The sequence below is a fragment of the Cuculus canorus genome, chromosome 1 (assembly GCF_017976375.1).
Source record: "Cuculus canorus isolate bCucCan1 chromosome 1, bCucCan1.pri, whole genome shotgun sequence".
Classification (NCBI taxonomy): domain Eukaryota; kingdom Metazoa; phylum Chordata; class Aves; order Cuculiformes; family Cuculidae; genus Cuculus; species Cuculus canorus.
Window position 1 is genome coordinate 17,485,615 of NC_071401.1, and position 18,634 is coordinate 17,504,248.

Here is an 18,634-nt window from a genome sequence, read left to right on the forward strand (position 1 = left end):
AATATGATAAGGATGCAGTTGGCTCCCCATAAAAGATGTCTAGCAGAGCCGCAAGCAGCTTTTAGCATCCTACAGAAACAAGCAGTTTTGCTATGGCCTGGGGATGAAGTGGTTGCACATCCCACTCTAAGAACCAAGGAACTCAGAATTCAACTGTTTCAGGATTTCATGCAAGAAACTTCCTGGATGGATTTTCAAAGGAAAGAGAAATCTGTCAGAGACTTGTTAATATGCAGGCCCTGTGAGCACACCACTCAGTACATCCCATGGGTGCATTCTTGATAGCCTGGGAGTTGGTACTAATTAAGTTAAATGAGGCCATACTGCAATTATTTAACCACCCTTGTTTATTTCAACAATCAATTTCTTTCCCTTCACTCTTCTTTGCTGCTGTTCTTCTCTCCCAAAAGTTAAACAGATTTTTTCTAGAACCCCTCATCCTGTGTAGCTGAGAGAGAAGTCATAAACCTGGCTTAGAGAAGAGCAGCTTCATCCCTACAAGCTGACAGCATCTCCCCTTTCATTTAAAACTGAACAATGGACAGACATCAAGAGGCTTAAGCCCTGTCTAAAGACTTATTAAGCTTGCAGTTTTATTTAGAGCATGCAAGGAGAAATTATCCACCAAGTAGGAAAAAAACTCTCCTTTTATAGAATAGCAACATGTCATGTTTTTGAACTTAAAGAGAACTCTTCCCCACAAAGACTGCAGAACACAAGGCACAAAGATTCAAGAAGTCGGCATGAGGTCCTGTTTCTGCCTCTATCAGCATCCTCAGAAAGTGAGAAATCATGGATGTGCATGATCTAACCCTTCAGAGCTGACCAGAGGATCTGGTCAGGAAGAACCCACAACTCTGCTATCCAGAGCCAACTGTGGCTTTTAACTAAAAGTATCTCAATCTTCTCATTACGACATCTAAGGAGATACAGGGCTGCAGGTGGTGAAACCACACTAGAGGATTCACTTGCCTCCTTTAGAGCCTAGTTTCACCAGCAGACTTAGTGAAGACCTGAGGGCAAAAGACACTCGCTTACTCTCAGGGGGTTCTCATTGAGGTAGGGAGGTTCTCCTTCGATCATCTCAATGGCCATTATTCCCAACGACCAGATATCCACTTTGGGTCCATATGCCTTCCGCGTCACCACTTCAGGTGCCATCCAGTATGGGGTCCCCACCATGGTGCTGCGTTTGCTCTGCTCAGGAGTGATCTGAGCACAGAAACCGAAGTCAGCTAGAAAATTAAAGAGGGGCAGAGGGGAACAGACTTAGAAATCAGCAAGTTTCTCCAAAACAAATGCTTACTGATGCCAGAGCTTTAGTACAAGTAACCCTGCTGCACCACCCAGTGCATTGCTGCTGCAAATGTGAAAGGAAGGGTGGTTTTCTGGCAAACACAGAAGACGGCGTCAAGAGGGAAGTTTCTAAGTCTACTCACTGAGACCATGAGGATTATACAGCTGTTGACTTTTTTACGTGAATGATGGGGATCAGTAAATAACCATATATGGATATTGAGACACTTGAATGTGAGCAGTGTTATGCAGCTGTAATGCACTATGTAGTACATAGTCTAAAGACTGTTCCCGGATATTTGAAAACAGAAATTAATGCACAGTCTGATCTAGAAGCCACCCCCATACTGTATCGTCTGGCAATATTTTCAGGCCAGAGATATAACTTACACAGCCAATACATCATCCATCAAACAGGATTCACTTTATAGAGAAATCAGTGTTCAGAATAAATTTAAAGTATCTACATTTGTAGTGATTATTTTATTCAAATACACAGAAAGATAGAGAGGCTCCACACAAAGATTGCTGGGTCCTATGTCTTATTTGTATTTGACTTACGAAAAGAAAATTAATTCTGCTCTCGTAAGCCCAGCAGAATCAACACAGCAAGATGCACTGCCCATCCTGATCCCCCTGGCACTGCAGGTCTAATTTTAGACGGAAAGATGAAAATTAAGCCAATCCCCAGCTGAGTTTTCATCAAGGTTAACAACCAAGAAAGGTACATATGGTTCAAAACCAGAGCAAATGTCCAGCACAGCCTTTAAAGTGCTCACATCCAGGTTACTGCATCATATCCACAGGGACTTTCCTAACTTTAAACTATAGCCCAGTGTCCACATATTGTGCTCAAAGTTATTCCATGAGAACAGAGCACTTTAGCACTGATCAACTATTCATCACTAACATTCCAGAGATCCAGCCTTAGTCTAAAAAAGCAATTTTGTGAAAAAAAAACCCCTACCTTCTTACTCAGCATTTCTGTACTGTGTGAATTTTGAGTCATATCTGCTGTTACTGTTGACAAAAATAGGTTTATTTATGCCTGTTGGGTGCTAGCCAACAGAACTGAGAGGAAGAGAAAGGGAGCACAATTCTGTTAAAGCTATAGGTGGAAGGTAATTATTCACTGTTTTCCAGCCTTCTCTCTGCATAGGCAATGACAAGCACAACAGCTACCTTAGCACCCAGGGGGCAGAAGAGTCTCAAGTTCTTCATTACCGGCAATAACGCAAGACAGAAACAATGTTTACAGCTTGGGTTGGTGTTTTAAGATTAAATGTTTTCTAGTTACAATGTTTTCAGTTCTTTATCCACTCCCCCAGCCTGAAGTACCTCCAGTATTTTCCAGAGATCGCTCACAAAAAGAAATCTGGCCCTACACCTTCAAACCCAACTTCCTAGACTGGAGTAGCATTAAAATGCTGATACTTTAGTCCACAAAAACAGATAGCCCAAAGATAAACAAACCTCACTTTGAGTCTAGTATCAGCTCACAAGGATTTATGCTTGCCAACCTCCATTAAAACCAATGTCACAAAAATACCTAAAAGAGCATTTCTACAGCCCCTTCCATCACTATAGCATCAAGCATCTCAAGTACCCACGTCCCCAACAGGCCTAGGTTGATAACTCAAGTCATCACCAGTACTGTTCCCCACATACTCAGTTTGACAGAGCCATCCATTCCCAGCAGGATGTTGTCACTCTTGATGTCTCTGTGAATAACTTGGTTCGAATGGAGGAATTCCAGAGCTTGAAGACACTGAAAAAAAAAATATATATATATTGAGATAGTCTTACTGGGCATGAAATTATTCGCCAGTCATAATTAGCCAACTAATGAACTCTAATAAAGTGCATTTTGAGTAGCAAGCGCTTAGTGTCTTAAAGTCTTTCCTACATCCCATATGTGCAAGGCTACTACAAAGCGATATCCCACTGGGATCAGTAGATCCTAAGAGGACAGGTTAGTTCTAAAAGACCTGGAAAATGGGCACAACCAAGGAGATTCCAACCCCATTTTGCACTCCAGTCCCTCCTCTAGGGTGAAATCTATTAGACTTGCATTAGGATCATACGCTGCAGCCTCCCAGATGGAATCCATCCTCTGAAAGAGCGACTGTTGTGTTACAGAAGCTGGACACCTCTATTCCTGTGGAGCCAGTGACAGGTGCTGAAAAACTCATGTCACCTTCCCAGTCCTAGCTCCCTCTCAAGGCAAATGTTGCTTTACCTCTCGGCACACAGCTGCAATTTGTCCTTCATCCATGCAGGTTTCTGTCACAACATCTGTTAGGGAGCCTCCTGCCAAGTACTCCATGACCACCCAGAGCTCTTCTCCTACAAGGTAACTGAACAGCCAAAACTGGATTTTAAAATCAGCAAGTTTAAGCATGCCACCATTCACCTAGCAAGAATGCACTGGGTTTTAAAGCTGTCTTCAAAGTGCAGAGAAACCACGAGGTGTGAGCGGCATATTGAACAGTGCTGGGGTACCAGGTACTTGTGGCACTTTCCATACACAGGAGGATCTGACCACAACCTGAACAAGCAGACAAAGGGTGAGTGCAGAAAGTCGAGGAGAGAGATAATGGCAGAGCAGGATATGAGTTTCCTGTCCATAAACACAAAGCTGAATTTTTCTGCCACGAAAAGGGCCCAGACTAAGATGGAGACCCAACCTTACAATTCCTGCTACTGCTGGAAGGGAAGGGGAAGAGCTACTAGCCAATGAAGGGTCCAGGTGTGCAGCCAGCATTTGGCATACACCATGACTTTTAAGGACTCTTGCATCAGAAGAGGTGACTGGGGGCTGTTTCATTACCACTGGCATCCTGCTGTCCTAAGCAAGGGCCTACTTTGCCTAGGGCCAGGGACTGTCCTGAGCGACACAATGAGTGGCTGCCTGTGAGCAACAGAGAAAGAATACCTCCATGTTTTTATGCTACCAAACCAGTTCAGGATTTTGTATGAAAAAATCAGAACCGCTCATACAGGCAAACAAGAAGATCTTGCTGGATGCAATAGCAATTCCAAAGATTTAAAATAACAAAGGAAAGCCCCAAAGGGCAGGTCTTGCCCAAATCAGTCTGTAAGAAGATAGAGAAGAGACAGCTGAGATGAGGGAGAGTTTTCTCAGCCATTTGGGATATTCTTCTCTGCAGGGCGTGTGTGCTCCTGTCTAAAGGCAGAAGACCTGGGATGAAGACTTCAGCATTAACTCATTCGAAAAAAATAATTCAGAAAAAAACCCCAACAAAACCAAAAACAACAACAAACCCAAACCATCGACCTCTTCTGCCTTTTTGAGACCATCTGGAAAACATCAACACAATCTTCCATGACAGATACATCAGGATGACATTCCTGAAGACAGGAATCATCAGCTTGAAAACCGACCTTCTCAGCCTATCCTCACATTTTTTAAGTGAGTAGACAGATGAGTCAAGAGAGAGGGCAAAGAACTGAATTAAAAGCTTCTGCTGGCATTGGAGTTCAGCAAGCAGGCGTTTGCTTTGTGCCGAATCATTGATCCTACCAAAGAATGAATAGCGAATTTACTAGGAGCCAAAGGCAAAAAGCAGAACAGGTTCTAGGGAACAATTAGCTAGAAAGTAACAGCAAAGGAAATAGAAGATAAGCCCAACTTGGCACGGAAAGCAGACAGAGATGAGTAAGACATCACAGAAGTGGGCAGTAGGTAGGCTTTGACCCCAAAAGGACACACTGCAAACACCTGAGCTGAAGAAGAAACTCTCACAAAATAAGATCTGTGGTCTGAGCTGTGCTAAAGAAGTGCTAAGGTTATGGAGAGATTTTTAGAGACAAAGATGGTATCTTGGTTTGGTGATGCTGAAGACTACACAGGAAGGTAGAGCTAGAGTTTCTTTCAGGTTACAGAGCCCAAGGACACAGGTCTATGCTCCTATTTCCAGCTCCACTACAGAACAGAAGGTGATGCACTGGCCAGTTTTTCCCCAGCAGCACAGACTCCAGCAAAAAAAGTAACACCTGCACAGCAGCCCCTCATAGTCAGAGACAAGCAACAGAACTCCTGTCAGAAGTGGTCCTGCCAGCTCTGTGGATCATCTACTTTCTAATGGGCTCTGAAAGACTTCCCATCCACACTTTTCTTCTTGGCCCTCTTCTGTTGCTCATTCTTAATTTCTGTAAAACATAGCTTTCTCCAGACTTTATCAGCCCCCTCTCAACAAATCAGTGTCACCTTGGACATGCCAACGCCTCCCTGCCATAGCATTCTCTGCAGTCCAAATCCACTTGATTGTAATGATGGGAGCAGAACGGATTCCACTGTCCCTGTGTGACAATCTGAGGTTGCACATGCTGGGAGCAAGCTGGTATCTCCTAGCAGCCAAAAGGGATGGAGTGAGCCAAGAACCACACTGTGAACCAAAGCTGGGCCGTAACCAGCCAAAGGCACGTGCCAAGACCTAGGCTCCTCAATAGTTGATAGATTTGACACAACATGCAGAGAGCTGGAACTAATGGTGGCTCCCAGACACCTCCCATCAAGTGAACGACATTTCAGAAGACTGAATGGTACTGTCTTGGGGATTTTCTCAGTCTTTAAAACTGGCTTCTGCTGCGGCAAGTTACTGAGCTACCTACTGTAGGCGTGACTCACAATCATCCCCTCAGCAGTTCCTGAGACACCACCAGGAAGTCTATACACCTACGTGCTGCTCTCCATGTGATGTCAAGCATAGCACGGTGTCGCACCTTGTCACCCACAGTCACCTTCCAAAACGATGATGGCAATAAAAACAAACCGATAAAAGTCTTCGAGGAAGAAGTAGGTGGTCTACAGCTTTCTCTGCAAAAGCAGGTAACGCCTGCACCTGTACGGTGTTCCTCAGCTTCCAGTGAGATACCAGTGAGAGAAAGGTGTCCACCAAGCCCTTCCTACCACAACTGCACACTAGTCAGTCATGGTCCTTTTTATTGATAAACTTCATAAAAATTGCCTTTGCTTAAAAAAGCAAGATCATTCATTACAGACTTCTGCATCAGTAATGTGCCTCCAACATGCAAGCATGAAGTTAGGCAGGAAGGTAATCAGTGTTTTCTTGTAGCATAGTTGTCATACAACTCCAGATTTAGTCATTGAACTTCGAGCCCTTGTTGAGGTTGAGACTGGGGTCAGTGTAACAGGATTTGTGGGCTTTATTAGATTAAGGAGAGTTCTTCAGAAAGAAGGAAACCAAAGGGCAGGAGTCTGCTTTGCCTAACACTGGGCATCTGATGCCTGTGTTTAGATGCCTGAGTTTACAACCGGGGCCCTGAGGGCATCTTTCATGTAGTAGAAATAAACTGGCACCTTCAGAAGGTAGCTCAGCACAAGTGGCTGATTGTCTGCACAGGAAAACTAGTGCCACTGTCTTCAGAACTGAATGCTTCTAAATTCAGCTCCTAAGTACAGCTGAACTACACCATATCATGACCTTAAATGTCACAGCACACCTTCGTGAAACGCTGACCACTTATAGTGCAGCAGAAAAGCTGACTGAAGCATAAATGCACTATTTGCACAGTGATGTTCGGGGGGACAGTAAACCAGTCAGACCTGTTAACCATGGGAAGGCAGGTCGTGCAGGTAAAGAAGAATAAAGCATGGGAGCTGAAGCTAAGAGAAGCAACACAGATGGTTTATACTGATGACTACCTTGCAGCTCCCATTAAGGACTCAGAGAGGGAGACGCTGTCAAAAACTGGACCACAAAAAACAAATCAGGTCCCACAGTGGCAAGTACATCCTTCCTCATACTTCCTTCTGTGACAGTAGTAGACAGAAGCCAGCACGCAGCATTCAAATATCAGCTTCGTTCAGTGCTCAGGAAGCAAACAGGCGTATTAGGCCAGGCAGGAGGGAAGCTGCTCCCCAGCAACAGGAACCTGCAGTTGCAAAGCTACTTCTTTACCACTTGTTTCGCTTTACACAGGTAATATTCTTCTGCTCTTTATAAGAAATGGGCATCTGCCCAGGATCCTTCTCTGCACACACCCCTGCCACAAAATTTCAGATGCAGACTTCCTGTCTCTTCAAAAAAGTAGCTCTTTACATCTCTGCATTGGACATAGCACCATATAAACTCAGCAACACAACTGATGCTGCCACATACAAGAAGTACTTTTTTTGGCTAAGACATTAATAGACTGTTAAATGAACCTGTTAAAGAAACAGCTGATGAGATTTTTATATGCATGCAGAGCAAACAAGCATGCAAATACTCTCTCATTTTCAGAAGAGATTCTAGGTCACATCCCTCCACTGTATCTTCCAAAAAAATAAGTGGCCAAGATAAAAACCTGCAGCTTACCCTACCGAGGTACTCTTTATCCTACAATAAGCCAAGTCTGTAGTTCATCAGGACCTCTGGATTCTGATGTGAGTGCAGCAGAGCGAAAATCCTGCTGCAGCTCAACTGGAACTAGTTGTATCTTTCACACAACATGAACGACACAGGCTTGACACAATGCACCAACATTACATTGATGGTTAATTCAAGTCACCATGCAACACTTCTGCCTGTTGGGCTTTCAGTACACCCCAGATTTCAGTGCTGACAGTTTGAGACCCTTTCCTGGAATTCAAACACAGGAGATGCAAGAATTTCTTCTACTTTCAAAGGCAGCCCCCTATCCCAAAGAAGCACATTTACTAGTTGTTCTTTCTGAAGCAGTCAACCTCCAAACAGCTGATGGCGGTGGCACTGCTACTGTACCCTTTACATAGAGCAATAGCATCCTGTGAGGATGTCTGTTTGCAGGCCTGGGAATTTTACTGCCTTGAGCTATAGTGACCAGAATTTTCACAGCTACATTTATTTTAGAAACAGTTTATGCACGGCACAGCATCCACTATGCTGCTTATTTCTGCTCTGTTACTGTGCTAGTCCACGAGACATCAGGTCAGAACTAGATGAGCAGGTGCATACACACAGATCAGCTATTAGATGCAGTTCCTGCAGTAAGGAGAAACAGGTTCAAGGTGGAGCTCTCCCATATGGATGCAATATACCCAAGATTGAGTAGGAATGCCACAGCATGAGCCCACAAAGCCCAGCTTTGAGCAGGGAATAATCCCGATCTCCCTTGTCTTCCAAAGGGTTCTTCCATTTCTGCCAAGTTTCCTTTTTTCCCTTATTCACACCCACTTGGTTACATGTCATGTGTCATTCACTCTGATGCTACTGTGCAGAAAACCTCAATGGACAGCCACAGGGACAAGATTACCATGTAACTCTGTAAGGAGTTTACTCCTCTGCAAGCAGAATATCAGCATTGCTCAGTGGAAGAGGAAAGAAGAAAAAAGCAAATATAAATAACACAGTTCAAATTATTTCTTCTCTACTAGCAGCAAGGGAATGGCTTGTGTCAAATCTGGCAAAGCAAAGAGCTGAAGGAGTTTTGACAGCATACTGCTAATGCCTTTGCTGCCAACATCTCTAAAGAGAACATAGATACCCCACTCATACTGTTTCAGACACCCGTTTCTCCTAGGATATGGAGAAAGATCACCGAGCCATCCACATCCCAACATTTCCACATGCATTAAACAACACAAGTTGTCCAATACCTGCATTAACTGAGACAGGATCACCTAAGATGGTTACAAGGAAGTGTTTTCCAGAGTGCCTTTGTGTTCTCTTCAAATTATGACATACCTGTCCAGGTAGTTGACAATGTTAGGGTTCTTGTTTTCCCTCATCACAAGGATTTCATTAATAATCAGTTCTTTTTTGGGCTGCTGCTGCAAATTCATCTGCTTGATTGCAACCTGCAGTGAAGAAAGACCGAGTAAACCATTAGTACAGGAGTCTCCTAGAAATCTGCCAGTTCCAGTGTTGATTATTTTAGTCTCATGTTCATGTGAGATGGCAAAACACTTCTTTCATCATGGGTTGCTCAGCCACTTAGTAACTCTGAGTTTCTGCAGCCAGTCCATTTCCACATATGCTGGAGGATACTTCATGCTAAAAAAGACAAGGGGAACTACTATTTTCATAGTAGATCATCATGTCACAGTTGGACAGCTATCTCCACCTACACCTTCTTGGTAACAAGGAAGAAATCTCCTTATACTAGTATGGACCGAGATGTCAAACTATTTATTATAGGATTCTTACAGATTTATTTTTGAGTGGATATTTCTTGAAGTTTTTGGTGTCTTTTTCTGCTCCCATGAAAATTTCTGCTTGTAGAAATCTACAACGGGGCAGCCATTCATGAAGGGAGTAGATAATGTAGTATAAGCTTAGTAATTCAAGGTGGTAGTACTACCTCTTTCTGTAATAGCAAGACTTGGGAAAAAGAAGCACCAGTGCTAAGATAAAAGGCTGAAAATAAGTGAATTGGATTCAACTTTATCCCCAGTCATAACTGAAGGGCAATAGAAATGGATTTGCCAGCTGGAGCCCTTTGGCTTAGTAGCTTACTGTCTGGTTCAGGATACCTACTCTGCATGTATCTACGCAGGAGGGTACAACATGTTTTTAACTCTTATGTTCAGCTCTCCACACTACTAGCACTTTGTGAGAGCATCTGGCCCTCAGACAAGACTTCAAATCAGTAAGACTACTCAGCACAGGAGGAGGCAGAAACACTTGCATAGACATTACAACCCAACTGTATTCAGTGCAATATTTAGGCAAAGGGAATGAGATGGAATTATGCCTTACAAAACTGCTACTTGCAGAGAAAGAGGCCCAGGTGAATGGATGTGAGCCAGTAACTCCAGCTCACAAAAGCAGGGATTAAAAGAAACAAGCCACAGAGTGCTAACATAGGTGGATACAATTAGCATTTTGATAGTATAGCAGGGTATACTATAGACAAATCGCAACACCTGAGAAGGTAAGAACAGGCAGACACCATACTGGTTTCCCACAGTATTCACAAGGGCTGCCAAGCAGTACCTAAAGAAGACAAAACCAAAAACCCCATGGTGCTCTTTGCACAAGACCAGAAAGGAGAAAGAAAGATGAAGAAGAGAGGGAAGGCATTTGATGCACATGAAGAAATCCCAGAACAATACTGAGGAAATTCAGAGAGGCTCCTATACTTCCTCACTCCTCTTCAGAGGCAGACCCATGGTCCAAGCGCATATAGGGCCATGTTCTTTATTTAAGACTGCCCCATGTATTAGGATACAAAACAAACAGCTGTAGTTAGACTAAATAGCTATCATTAGTGAAAATGTTCAACAATCTTAATCCTAGGAACTGCCTCAGGCTCCTGTATAGAGCAAAACAAAGCAGTTTCCTTCCAGTGTTTCCAAAATGTGTTGCCATTCACCTGAGCTCCTGAGCTCGAAGGATTGGTAGCAGCATGCTTCACAGAAAGGAACAGATCAACAGCATGCCAAGATTACAGCAATCTCAAACACAAATTTAGAAGTCCAGGGCACGATCACACTAGTGTAATGGAAATGATTTAGAAGTCTGTTGTAAACACAAGGGTTTAAACATTCACATGGGAACCACTGAAGGGATCTAGACAGAAAACACAAAAATGTCAAAGGAGTTCTTCCTCCTGTAAGAGTTCTCATTGCTTTAAAATAACGCAGTAGCCCTTCCTCAGAGGCTGCAATTAAACTGTATTAATTCTTCAGGAGCTCGAAAAAGTGGTGAAGGATTTTCATCAAAAAGCACAGCTATGAAATCTACTGGTAGATAACCGTGACATTATACAAATGCAAAGTAGACACACATCACAGCAGACTTCCATAAATATACATGGAATAATGCATACACTTTTCTCTTTAAAAATCCTCCAGCCAGCAATAATGGTTTCCAAAATTCTGCATATCCATCACTGCTAGTTTTATTATGCATGCATGCAATACGCAGGGTATTTTTCAGTATTTGGGAGAGGGAAAAAAAAGATAAACCTTCCTTGTCTCTCAGTTCAAGGGCAGAAAGTAGCAGGCAAAGGGTGGGAGAGGAACTATTTTGATGCAAGAACGGGGCAATTGTCAACCACAAGAAGTTTAACAACAGCAAGTGCCAGATTTTGCACCTGGGACACAGCAACCCTGGATATATGTTCAGACTGGAGAGTGAGAGGCTGGAGAACAGCCTGGCAGAAAGGGATCTAGTGGTTCTGGCTGAACCACTTGAACATGAGCCAACAGTGTGCCCTGGGAGTCAAGAGGGCCAACCACATCCCAGGGTGGATCAAGCACAGCATTGCTAGCTGACCGAGGAAGGCGATTGCCCCACTCTGCTCCACACTGATGCACCCCACCTCAAGTACTGTGTAAGGTTTGAGGCACCACAGTATAAAAAGGATATCAAACTACCGGAGGGTGTCCAGAGGAGGGCCACAAAATTGGTGAAGGGTTTAGAAAGGGACCCGTACGAGGAGTGGCTAAAGTTCCCAGGTCTGTTCAGCCTGGAGAAGAAGAGACTGCAGGAGACCTCATCGCAGTTTACTGCTTCCTCACAAGGGAAAAGAGGAGCAGGAGCTGCTCTCTTCTCTCTATTGACCAATGATGGGACCCGAGGGAATGACAGGAAGATGTGCCAAGGGAGAGTTAGGTTGGATATTAAGAAAAGATTCTTCACCCAGGGGGTGGTGGAAAAGTAGTGGTGCCAAGTCTGACAATATTCAAAAAGCACTTGGACAACACACTCAGACACATTGTGTGAATGTTTGCTTGTCCTATGCAAGGTTAGGAGTTGGACTCAGTGATCCCTGTGAGTCGCTTCCAACTCAGGACATTCTATGATTCTATGATTCCATGATTCAAGTCAACTAGTATAAGTATGCAAGGAAGCAAAGGGTATGTAAGAGTTTAAATGAGGACAGGCAGGAATCTTAGGGGTGAAGAGTTAAACTTCCACTGAGGTACTATCCAGTCCGAACATTTGCTTCTAGCCTTCGTGGTCACTGAAAGATTCTTTACAAATATGAAATGATTCAGAAATAACAACTTGGGAAACAGTTTTTTCCAGTTCTCTGCTCAAACCACTTGACCATACTTCATTAGTAAGGAAATAAATACCTCATTAAAAATGAGATGTCATGAACCCCTGAAAGACCACCTTTATTCGTAGCATCAGCTTTAACTTTTAGGACACAATCCAAAATCCACTGCTGTGGTATTCTGGCAGCACTCACCTCCTGTCCTGTAGCTACATCCATTGCCGTGTAAACTGTACCTGAAGCTCTAAACAAAAGAGAGAAAAGAAAAATAACCCACATATTACTGCCTTGTCTCTTGAAAGTGCTCTCAGTCTTGTTCCTTTTTATGTAATAATTCCAGTGGTAAATATCATCTGAGCTATTTCTGAGCCATGACTGCTAATGGAGCAGAGGCCAGAGAATTTATGTGAAACAAAACTCCTAATAAGGGACAATATGGTCATGCAAACCCTTGCTGCTAAACCAGCAACTTGCACAGCTTGTAGGACTATGAGTTGATCCCATTTAAACTGGCATGACTGCATTGCCCTGGCTTACAGACTGCCCAACAGGATTACAGAGCAGATAGGATCAGCTAAAGTAAACAAACGTGGCATTTGTAATGAGGGAAACAGGAGTTTGAGCCTCAGCACATGGAGCTGACAGATCTCTCAGTGATTTGCACTGATCCGCCCCACCATAGCATCTCCTCCAACCACTATCTTACCCCTACCCTGTTAAGAGGGACACAACACCCGCATGGAGGAGAGTTATCAGAAAGCAAATCTGTAATTTGAAGATTATCTTGCATTCTGAAAATAAGCAGTTCCTTCCCTGCTTGCAGCTATATTTAGCAACCTGATCATCTAATGACATATTTTCTTACATTAAAACAGAGTCACATGAAAAAACCAGTCCCTGCGACTCAAGACTTTGCCAGGAAAGGGAGAAGAGCTAGGGTTGGGGGCAAGGTGTACGTGTGGAACCCACCAAACCAAACAAAAACAACAAAAAAAACCCCACAAACAAACAAACAAACAAAAAGAGAAAATTTAAAAACTCAACTGAAGAAAAACCTCTCCAAAGTATCACCAACAGCTTTTCCAGCGAACGAAGTCCGGTTTCAGTACTTCCTTCTTAGCACAAGGAAAAGTTTAGGACAGAGAGGAATATATACTAACCCTTGTCCAATCTTCTCAAAACACGTGTACTTCTTTTTTGGATCACCCACACTCACGATACTTCCTACAAAAAAAAAAAAAAACAACAACAACAACAACAACAACAACAAAAAAGATTTTATAAGTGCTTTTTTGTACAACTGTTCTTTAAGAGCAGCCCCACAGCCATAACAGGCTCTGCCAAGCCTCGTGAACTACTTGTCAGAAATGCAGAGGCACATGAACACCAAGGAAGTCCTCAGTTATGAACAAACATACCAGCTATGGCATTCCTCCCTCACAGGTATTTCTCTTCAGGAATGGTGGAAAACAAGACACTAAGCACATTTAACCTTCACTAGAAGCCAGTGACTGCACATTGCCAGGCACAGGATGGGGATACATGGCCCTCACACATGTCAATACATGGAAACCTGCAAATTAAAGTGATCCTCAGCTTCAATACATTGGATGATCTAAGATGCGCCTGCACTGCAATGCCCTTTGAATTTGGAGGCCAGGGCTTTGCTCATCTTAGAGCCAACAGTCTGTTGAAAACGTAGCCAAGATCTCCCTACACCACAACAATTTCTGGCAGAACGAAAGTATGATATTTCTGTACCTGCACAACTGTAGCTATTACTGACCCAATGACTGGGTAGCAAGACTCAGAGGGGAAGCCGGAGAGAACTTTCAGAGCCAAATCTCCCCTGGCCTGGCCTGGGCATTGCTCGGCTGCTGTTAGGAACGCAACAGTCAGTACGGGTTTTAGCAGCAGTTACTACTCAACTGCAGTATTCCTCTGGTTTTGGAGAGCAACCCAAGGCAATCTCAGATCATGCTCTCTTAAGGTGGCTATTCAGCCAGAAGAAAGCGAGTTACTGTAGCCCTCAGGCAGAAAAGCACTTTGACTGGTGTTCTGCAACATGGGGTGTCAAGGCTCAAGGTGGATTGGGTATCCACAAGGAAGACAATGTTTTCTGTACAAGGAGAAGGAGCTCTCAGCGCAAGGGCAGGCTGGATAGCATCACAGAATCACAGAATAGTTTGGGTTGGAAAGGACCTTAGAGATCATCCAGCTCCAATCCCCCTGCCATGGGAGGAGGCAGAGACATCCCACTATATCAGGATAGATTTGCTGGAATCCTGCAAGTTGCATGGCAGGTTGCAAAGGGGTAAACTGGAGTAGCTGACAAAAGGAGCATCACTCAATGCTCCCTAAAAATATTAACTAATATTCATAACACCTCTACAGCAGGCAGGTATCACACCCCTTCTAGGCTGAAGAAACAAGAGCCCACAATTCCTAGAGCTCAGCTGGGAGCAAGTCTCCTCTCTAACAGCTCCAGGGTGCCTAACAGGATCAAGGAATGCAGAGTTGGTGTTTGCAAGTCACTCAGGCTGCCAACATATGGTGCTGCTTTCACAGGGATCTAGGGCTGAGCCTAAACAGATGTATAGTGGCAAAAAAAAACCTGTTCATGGTCATTAGGCCAAGAAATCCAGTAATAAGCAGAGTAAGAGCACGCTATTTTTAGATTGCACTGGAGACCAGCCAAACCCACAGGGTTCAGGGCAGACGGAGGTAAAGGAAGAGAACATGGTCCATGTATGGAAAGCAGGGCAAGAGACAAGTTCACATATACAAAACCCACTGTACAATTACAGAAGCAAAGCGTTTGTCCTGAGGACAAGTATTTCTGGACACCTGGTCACAAGCTTTCCCTCAAAGCCTAACACAGGCTACAAGTTCAGACTACTAGACAGGCGAACGCTTCCCCAAGGCAGAGTCAGGACAGAATGCTGCCATGACAAGAGGATGTTTAACGCGCTCATCTATAAAATGGGGTAACATTTCCTACTTTCCAAAAAGTCAGGTGAAGATTCATTAATGTTTGCACCAATGCTGTGTTGATGCTAAGAGGTGGAGATTCATGAGCTTCCTTTTAACCTTCAGTATGTGTAAATATAAATAAGTCTTAAGATTTTAGTCATTTTATTCACATGTCAAACCAAGGCATGAAAAAGTTGCAAGTCTTAGCACAAGAACTCCACTGCCCTTGGTGAAAAAACATCAGTTTACAACAGGATTTAAACTTCATTGCGTATTTCTGACTTGCTCACATCTAGAAGCTGATACTTATCAAAAGCCACTGAACTTCACACACATCTGTGCATTTATAATGCTAAAGAATCAGTTCAGCACTGAATACCACTTGCTGGAGCAAGCAAGGTGTCAGAAGGTACAGCTGCCTCCCAACACCACTAAGAGTAGCATTTGTACTTCTCTTCATCACAGAAGCAAGAGTATTTGTATTAGAATAGCATTTTTTTTCCTGCCACGGTCCCTGCTTGCTCTAACTGGTCACAAAAATGGCTTGAATCCTCAATGGTACAAAGGTCCTGCTATTTAAGTGAGTGAAGTTGCTGTTTTGAAACAATGGGTACGAGTTTTCCAATAGCAAGCAGTTCCAGTTAACATGCCATCAATTCAATTTATACTTTATTTAGAGGAATGTGGTACTCAGATGCCATTTCAATTTCGGTTTTTAAAGTTATGCTCTCAGACTGTATCTTCCTTCCTCTAGCTACTTGTCTTTGCTTCATAAAATACTGACCTTCAGGGGTATCCCCTCAATGGAGGAGACCAGCCTGACCATAAGGGTGCTAACACAACTGACATCAAGTGACAAGCAAGGCATGTATGTAATTAATACAGGATTAGTAGTTCAAAGAACAAGAAATGCTCTATCCCAACAAAAACTGGCCCAAGCTGAGGATAGAGATCAATTGCACAGAAGAGCTGTTTCAGCTGTTGGATGTGCCGCAGCATAACCCAAAAATGCCAGGCAGCAGGGGAGCACTTGAACTGAACCAGGGACTGTTATAGACCCTAGGACACAACAGAGAAACATGATGATTTTTTTCTTAGAAACAATCACTAATTTGGGTACCCACACAACATTAAGGTATTCAAAATAACCAAGTCACTTTACACCACAGTATTATCGAAGGTGAACTTGGGAATGTATTAATTTTCTCTCCATCTTTTGGACACCTTATGTCCAACATTTCAATATAATCATCTACACTCTGGGCACAATCTCAGACTTCCTAGTTAAGTAGATTTTACTTATTCGGGGCTTGTTTTGCAGAGCCTGAGGATCTAATTCCTCAAGGACTTCAGTTAGCGTAACAGGTGCTCAGCTTATATCCATGCTTTCTCCTTACATCTGCCCCTACTTTTGGCACACAGTCACAACACAGTGTCTTTGGTAAGGGATCTCAAAAGGGAAACGTCAAAACATTTCAGCTCATTAAGATTTTGAGAAATCAATACAGCAGGACCTGAAATTTAGGTTTTTTTTTAAAAAATAGGACATACTTAATTTCTCCAAGATCTCTTCATCTGACATTTTTGGCTTTTTCTTTTGTTTCTCCGTGTTCCTGATCAGCATGTCAGGTGCTGTGGTGCTGTTTTCCGTGGGAGAAGAAATAGGAGAGGTTGCCACATCTCTGGTAGGAGGAGGAAGAGGTTCTATCACAGAGCGAGTGTATATCTAATTTTGTTGAGAAAAAAACACACGTATTAATACAAATCAGATGAAGACTTAAACACGCCTATTCATCTTATTATTGTTCTTGTTGTTGTCAGGGATGCATTTCTATAGCTACCTTGTTAACAGCTACACCACTAAGCAAGGACTCTCTTGTCCTCCCCTAAACTAGGCAGGTGACAACACAAAGGCGCTCTTCCAGAAGGCATAGCTCCCACCATGCCATGCAGTGTGGATGAGGAGCCACAGTCAAGACTCAACCGTGACTGCAGCAGCAGGGGCTGAAGGAAGTATTTCTGCTCACAGATTTTGTGTGTTCAGGTCGTGGAGCTATCACAGGGGGTGGAGCTGCATCATCTTCATCATCTTCATCTTCAGACACTGAGGGCACTGCAGGAGTCTCAGAGACAGCCTTTACATTCTGCATGCAAGAAAAAATAAAAACATAATCATTTTTTATAAACAAAATCACAAACATTGGATTAAAACACTTATAGAGACTGTGTTGAAGCAAAGGCAGAAAAAATAATAATCAGAACAGGCTAGCAAGTTACAATACCTGAAAAATTCAAACTGCAAAGATACTAAACCTTCACAGGAAAGGGAGAGGCAGTCCAGCACTGCCTGACACAAACGTTCAGACAGAGCTTGTCATCTGGCTGTGTGATGGCAGTCCCTTTCCCAAAGATCTGAGACCCATCTGGGCTCTTTCACTGCTTTCTCAACACCCACACAGCAGATCCAGCAATTCTGGGGACATCATCTAGGTTGGGAAATATCTGTCCCTACTTCTGTTGCTTCTTTTTTTTGCTGCTTACTTCAAACCTTGATCATGCATAAGAGATTTCAATCTTTATATGTTTTAAGTTGCATCAAAATCTTAATGTTTTCTCTAAAAGTTGGGAGGTACAGTTAACATCAGTTTTAGTATTGTGACTGAAAACTAAGTAATGAGATATTTTGGAAGCAGAATCTGGTAAAATCCCTTTCAAAACTGCCTTCTAAATGAAAAATTTATGAAAAATAAAAACTACTATTGTTTTTTAAAAATGTTTTATGAATGGTTTAAAAATATCTGGCTTTTTTGCAATACTGTGATTAGAAATCAAAGCCACTTTTAGCCTTTTAAATGTGAAACTGGATTTGAAGTTCATGGCATCTTTTACACTACAAACATTTAAAAATAAACTTGGTGATGTTCTTAACCCACTAGACTAGTTCTGCTTGTGCATCATCAGTTCCCGAAGAGTGATAGAGGAAAAAGCACTAAAAGTTCTCTCTGAAAGGCAGGAGGAAAGAGCGTAATATTTCACTGAACCTAAAATACTTGAAGAAGTCACCATCATCCTGAAATATGATGCTGAAGTGCACTTAACTTAGCCTGTTAAAAACAACAAGAACAACACTTGTACAATTGAATACCTTGTACACACTTGCACTTTCCTGAATATCCACAAAATTAAAGGTTACCCGGTATCTTCCAAATCCATCAGGCTATCTCTGTAGACTGGTAACTACTGGTATTTTCTGATTTACTTTAAAATCCAAAGCATCAGATATTCTAAACTCCTGAGGATTGATGTACAATGACATGTAATAATGAACAATGGCAGAAACATTCTCATTTTCTATTTGCAGAGAGCTCTAAATGGTCAGATCTGAATATGCTGCCTCCGAAAGAAAGCAGAA

At 42.8% G+C, this 18,634-nt stretch overlaps 1 protein-coding gene across 6 annotated transcripts in view; it reads right to left on the minus strand.

Annotated features, from left to right (window-relative positions):
• PAK1 (p21 (RAC1) activated kinase 1) overlaps positions 1-18,634 on the minus strand; it is a 96,469-nt gene that overhangs the window by 7,102 nt on the left and 70,733 nt on the right. For all 6 annotated transcript variants that reach the window (XM_054056230.1, XM_054056228.1, XM_054056232.1 and 3 more), the window contains 8 exons: positions 17,250-17,366; positions 16,774-16,948; positions 13,410-13,473; positions 12,445-12,493; positions 8,988-9,100; positions 3,536-3,653; positions 2,965-3,064; positions 1,039-1,235 (listed from right to left, as the gene is read on the minus strand). In XM_054056230.1, the coding sequence (XP_053912205.1) occupies positions 1,039-1,235; positions 2,965-3,064; positions 3,536-3,653; positions 8,988-9,100; positions 12,445-12,493; positions 13,410-13,473; positions 16,774-16,948; positions 17,250-17,366 (933 nt within the window). The remainder of the gene's footprint in view (positions 1-1,038; positions 1,236-2,964; positions 3,065-3,535; positions 3,654-8,987; positions 9,101-12,444; positions 12,494-13,409; positions 13,474-16,773; positions 16,949-17,249; positions 17,367-18,634) is intronic.